The sequence below is a fragment of the Oncorhynchus mykiss genome, chromosome 18, assembly GCF_013265735.2.
Source record: "Oncorhynchus mykiss isolate Arlee chromosome 18, USDA_OmykA_1.1, whole genome shotgun sequence".
Classification (NCBI taxonomy): Eukaryota; Metazoa; Chordata; class Actinopteri; order Salmoniformes; family Salmonidae; genus Oncorhynchus; species Oncorhynchus mykiss.
Window position 1 is genome coordinate 71057710 of NC_048582.1, and position 6244 is coordinate 71063953.

General features: G+C 45.1%; 1 protein-coding gene across 1 annotated transcript; it reads left to right on the plus strand.

The window, feature by feature from the left end:
* The first annotated feature begins 657 nt into the window (after nt 1-657).
* On the plus strand, nt 658-1446 carry LOC118941014. The gene is made up of 2 exons (XM_036951084.1): nt 658-719; nt 828-1446. The coding sequence occupies exons 1-2, from the start codon at nt 658-660 to the stop codon at nt 1444-1446; spliced, it is 681 nt and encodes a 226-aa protein (XP_036806979.1).
* Nucleotides 1447-6244: the final 4798 nt, after the last annotated feature.

Here is a 6244-nt window from a genome sequence, read left to right on the forward strand (position 1 = left end):
ACCGAACTAGAGACCGGGACCACACTAGAGACCAAGAACAAACTAGAGACCGAGATCACACTAGAGACCAAGACCACACTAGAGACCAAGACCACACTAGAGACCGAGCCCACACTAGAGACTGAGACCGAACTAGAGACTGAGACACTCAACATGGGGACTCGAGACCACACTAGAGACTGAGGCCGAACTAGAGACCGAGACCACACTAGAGACTGAGACAGAACTAGAGACCGATACCAAACTAGAGACCGAGACAACACTAGAGACCGAGGCCGAACTAGAGACCGAGACCACACTAGAGACCGAGACCAAACTAGAGACGGAGACCACACTAGAGACCGAGTCCGAGCTAGAGACTGAGACACTCAACATGGGGTCTCGAGACCGCACTAGAGACCGAGACCGAACTAGAGACCGAGACACTCAACATGGGGTCTCGAGACCACACCAGAGACCGAGACCGAACTAGAGACTGAGACACTCAACATGGGATCTGGACACCACACTAGAGACCGAGACCACACTAGAGACCAAACTACAGACTGAGACACTCAACATGAGGTCTGGAGACCTCACTAGAGACCGAGACCGAACTAGAGACCGAGGCACTCAACATGGGGTGTCGAGACCTCAGTAGAGACCGAGACACTCAACATGGGGTCTGGAGACCACACTAAAGACCGAGACCGAACTAGAGACCGGACGAGAGACCTCCAGTACTACAACACTGGTGGCCAGTTCCCACGTCATCTCCCGACGTCCTCTGACATTGAAGGACGTTGAATACTTACTTATATCACGTGTGACCTGGCTGACCCTGGAAGCACTGAGCATTATATCACGTGTGACCTGGCTGACCCTGGAAGCACTGAGCATTATATCACGTGTGACCTGGCTGACCCTGGAAGCACTGAGCATTATATCACGTGTGACCTGGCTGACCCTGGAAGCACTGAGCATTATATCACGTGTGACCTGGCTGACCCTGGAAGCACTGAGCATTATATCACGTGTGACCTGGCTGACCCTGGAAGCACTGAGCATTATATCACGTGTGACCTGGCTGACCCTGGAAGCACTGAGCATTATATCACGTGTGACCTGGCTGACCCAGGAAGCACTGAGCATTATATCACGTGTGACCTGGCTGACCCTGGAAGCACTGAGCATTATATCACGTGTGACCTGGCTGACCCTGGAAGCACTGAGCATTATATCACGTGTGACCTGGCTGACCCTGGAAGCACTGAGCATTATATCAAGTGTGACCTGGCTGACCCTGGAAGCACTGAGCATTATACCACGTGTGACCTGGCTGACCCTGGAAGCACTGAGCATTATATCACGTGTGACCTGGCTGACCCTGGAAGCACTGATCAACAGACAGCAAAAAGGGGAAGAACCAAAGAGAAGGAAGGAAAAACCAGAGAAGGAAGAAGATAACGGGTTGCTGAACTGCGGCTGCATCCAGACATTTCCTGAAAGGTGAAAGGGGTCAGAGGTTTTCTTAAAGGCAATTAACCACAGGACTGAAAGTGGATGGGTCCTGACAAAGGCTCAGCCTTTAACATGAGACAAAGGCCCTGCCCAAATGGCAACCTATTCCCTTTATACCGAGACACTACTTTTGACCAGGACTGGCAACCTATTCCCTTTATAGTGCACTACTTTTGACCAGGACTGGCAACCTATTCCCTTTATAGTGCACTACTTTTGACCAGGACTGGCAACCTATTCCCTTTATAGTGCGCTACTTTTGACCAGGACTGGCAACCTATTCCCTTTATAGTGCACTACTTTTGACCAGGACTGGCAACCTATTCCCTTTATAGTGCACTACTTTTGACCAGGATTGGCAACCTATTCCCTTTATAGTGCACTACTTTTGACCAGGACTGGTAACCTATTCCCTTTATAGTGCACTACTTTTGACCAGGACTGGCAACCTATTCCCTTTATAGTGCACTACTTTTGACCAGGACTGGCAACCTATTCCCTTTATAGTGCACTACTTTTGACCAGGACTGGCAACCTATTCCCTTTATAGTGCACTACTTTTGACCAGGACTGGCAACCTATTCCCTTTATAGTGCACTACTTTTGACCAGGACTCATACGGTGCTATAACGTCATTTGAGATACAGTTAAGTTCTTTAACCCTGGGCTGATCGAGGTCAAGTCATCCCTGTGGACTATATAATATATATATAACCCATCCCTGTGTGTTATAGCAATCCATGACTTTAATAGAGAATGTCCTTAAAGATAAATCATTTGTTAGTCAAACAAAAAAAGTGACTACGCACAAAAAAAGGATTTGCGATAAAACGGAGAATAAAAAGTTAGACATTACAAAAGTACTTATAGATATATATAATATATTACATCACTGTTTAATGAGAAGCACAGCTATTGAGAATTCACCTGAAACCTGCAGCCCAAATGGCACCCCTACCCCTTTGCAGTCAACTCATTTTGACCAGAGCCTATAGTGCACTATATAGGGAACATGGTTCTATGTGGGACGAATCCCTGGACTTTACTTCAGTAGACTGCTGATGGAAGTATACATTTAGGATGTAGTCCGTTTTACAGTCAATACAGTTACGATCTCCCCTCCCTCCCTTCCCTTCTTTCACTATTCATTCCAGTTAAGACCTCTCCTTTTTCGATGCCGACGGGATCTGAACTCCAACCATTAATAAACTGCAGACTGAGTCCTATAGGTCCTGGTCAAAAGTAGTGCACGATATAGGGAACAGTGTGCCATTTGAGATGTATAAAGTTACAGTATCTCTGTTGTTACTGTTATTATTTCTGTTGTTACTGTTATTATCTCTGTTGTTACTGTTATTACCTCTGTTGTTACTGTTATTTTCTCTGTTGTTACTGTTATTATCTCTGTTGTTACTGTTATTATCTTTGTTGTTACTGTTACTGCACACTGCCCTAACCCATCTGGACAAGAGGAATACCTATGTGAGAATGCTGTTCATTGACTACAGCTCGGCATTCAACACCATAGTACCCTCCAAGCTCGTCATCAAGCTCGAGACCCTGGGTCTCGACCCCGCCCTGTGCAACTGGGTACTGGACTTCCTGACGGGCCGCCCCCAGGTGGTGAGGGTAGGCAACAACATCTCCTCCCCGCTGATCCTCAACACTGGGGCCCCACAAGGGTGCGTTCTGAGCCCTCTCCTGTACTCCCTGTTCACCCACGACTGCGTGGCCACGCACGCCTCCAACTCAATCATCAAGTTTGCGGACGACACAACAGTGGTAGGCTTGATTACCAACAACGACGAGACGGCCTACAGGGAGGAGGTGAGGGCCCTCGGAGTGTGGTGTCAGGAAAATAACCTCACACTCAACGTCAACAAAACTAAGGAGATGATTGTGGACTTCAGGAAACAGCAGAGGGAACACCCCCTTATCCACATCGATGGAACAGTAGTGGAGAGGGTAGCAAGTTTTAAGTTCCTCGGCATACACATCACAGACAAATTGAATTGGTACACTCACACAGACAGCATTGTGAAGAAGGCGCAGCAGCGCCTCTTCAACCTCAGGAGGCTGAAGAAATTCGGCTTGTCACCAAAAGCACTCACAAACTTCTACAGATGCACAATCGAGAGCATCCTGGCGGGCTGTATCACCGCCTGGTACGGCAACTGCTCCGCCCTCAACCGTAAGGCTCTCCAGAGGGTAGTGAGGTCTGCACAACGCATCACCGGGGGCAAACTACCTGCCCTCCAGGACACCTACACCACCCGATGTCACAGGAAGGCCATAAAGATCATCAAGGACATCAACCACCCGAGCCACTGCCTGTTCACCCCGCTATCATCCAGAAGGCGAGGTCAGTACAGGTGCATCAAAGCTGGGACCGAGAGACTGAAAAACAGCTTCTATCTCAAGGCTATCAGACTGTTAAACAGCCACCACTAACATTGAGTGGCTGCTGCCAACACACTGACACTGACTCAACTCCAGCCACTTTAATAATGGGAATTGATGGGAAATGATGTAAATATATCACTAGCCACTTTAAACAATGCTACCTTATATAATGTTACTTACCCTACATTATTCATCTCATATGCATACCTATATACTGTACTCTATATCATCGACTGTATCCTTATGTAATACATGTATCACTAGCCACTTTAACTATGCCACTTTGTTTACATACTCATCTCATATGTATATACTGTACTCGATACCATCTACTGTATCTTGCCTATGCTGCTCTGTACCATCACTCATTCATATATCCTTATGTACATATTCTTTATCCCCTCACACTGTGTACAAGACAGTAGTTTTGGAATTGTTAGTTAGATTACTTGTTGGTTAGATTACTTGTTGGTTATTACTGCATTGTCGGAACTAGAAGCACAAGCATTTCGCTACACTCGCATTAACATCTGCTAACCATGTGTATGTGACAAATAAAATTTGATTTGATTTGATTTGATATTACCTCTGTTGTTACTGAACGTGTTTGAAATGTCCCTCGGTTAAGCTAAGGTTTCTATCGCCGATTTGTTATGCTCTCATCCACTACCTGGTCGTTCAGAATGTTGAGGCTCCCAACAGCTTGAGAACTGTCCAGAAAATATAACATGTGGTACAAAACATATGTTTATATCATTTTTGAGAGATTACTAATCCAAAAAGAAAATGAGAAAGGAAAGACAAAGTCTTTCTCTCTCTCGCCCTCTCTTTTCAATTCAATTGCTTTATTGACTTTATGGGAAACATATGTTAACGTTGTCAAAGCAAGAAAACTAGATAATTAACAAAAATTAAATAACCAGTAAAAATGAATAGTAAACATTACACTTACAAAAATTCCAAAATAACAATAATTTAAAATGTCAAATTATGTCTATAGGGGTTTTAGGCTATAATGTAATGATGTGCAAATAGATAAAGTACAAAAGAGAAAGTAAATAAACAGAAATATATGTTGTATTTACAATGGTGTTTGTTCTTCACCCAGTAGGGAATTCATCACAATTGAGTTTGCGGATCTGTGTAATCTGAGGGAAATATGTGTCTCTAATATGGTCATACATTGGGCAGGAGGTTAGGAAGTGCAGCTCAGTTTCCACCTCATTTTGTGGGCAGTGTTGCACATAGCCTGTCTTCTCTTGAGAGCCAGGTCTGTCTACGGCGACCTTTCTCAATAGCAAGGCTATGCTCACTGAGTCAAATCAAATCAAATTATATTTGTCACATGCGCCGAATACATCAGTTGCAGACCTTACAATGAAAATCTTACTCACGAGCCCCTAACCAACAATGCAGTTTAAAAAATATGGATAAGAATAACAAATAAAATTAGCAAGTAATTAAAGAGCAGCAGTAAAATAACAATAGTGAGACTATATACAGGGTACAGGGTGAATGTGCGTTGGCACCGGTTAGTTGAGGTAATATTTACATGAAGGTAGAACCTTTTGAGGATCTGACGGCCAAATCTCCTGAGGTGTACAGTGTCTTGCAAAAGTATTCACCCCCTTGGCATCGCAGTGCTAGCTGTGCCACTAGAGTTTCTGGGTTCGAGTTCAGGTTCTGTCACAGCCAGCCGCGACCGGGAGACGCATGGGGAGGCGCACAATTGGCCCAGCATCGTCCAGGTTAGGGGAGGGTTTGGCCGGCAGGGATGTCCTTGTCCCATCGCTCACTAGCGACTCTAGCGGCGGGCTGGACACAGTGCACGCTGACACCGTCGCAAGGTGCACGGTGTTTCCCCCAACACGTTGGCTTCCCGGGTTAAGTGGGCATTATGTCAGGAAGCAGTGCAATGGTTGGGTCGTGCTTCAGAGGACGCACAGCTCTCGACTTTCGCCTCTCCTGAGTCCGTGCGGGAGTTGTAGAGTTGTAGCGATGAGACAAGAACATTTAAAGTACATTTAAAAAATAATATATTTATTTATAAGGTTTGGGTTTTCCTCTGCTAAGTTTTACCTTCACTTTTTACTTCACTATTACAGTGAAACATTTTGTCCTGTAAGTTGTCTAAAAGGGATACATTTTTTGTTGCCTAATTGTTTTTTGATTTCCACTCCATTTTCTTTCCATCTATAGCATTTCTTAATATTATTCAGTTCCTTTGGCTTTGATGCCTCATGATTGAGTATTGCTCTGTTCAGGAGGACTGTGATTTTGCTGTGGTCTGATAGGAGTGTCAGTGGGCTGACAGTGAACGCTCTGAGAGACTCTGGGTTGA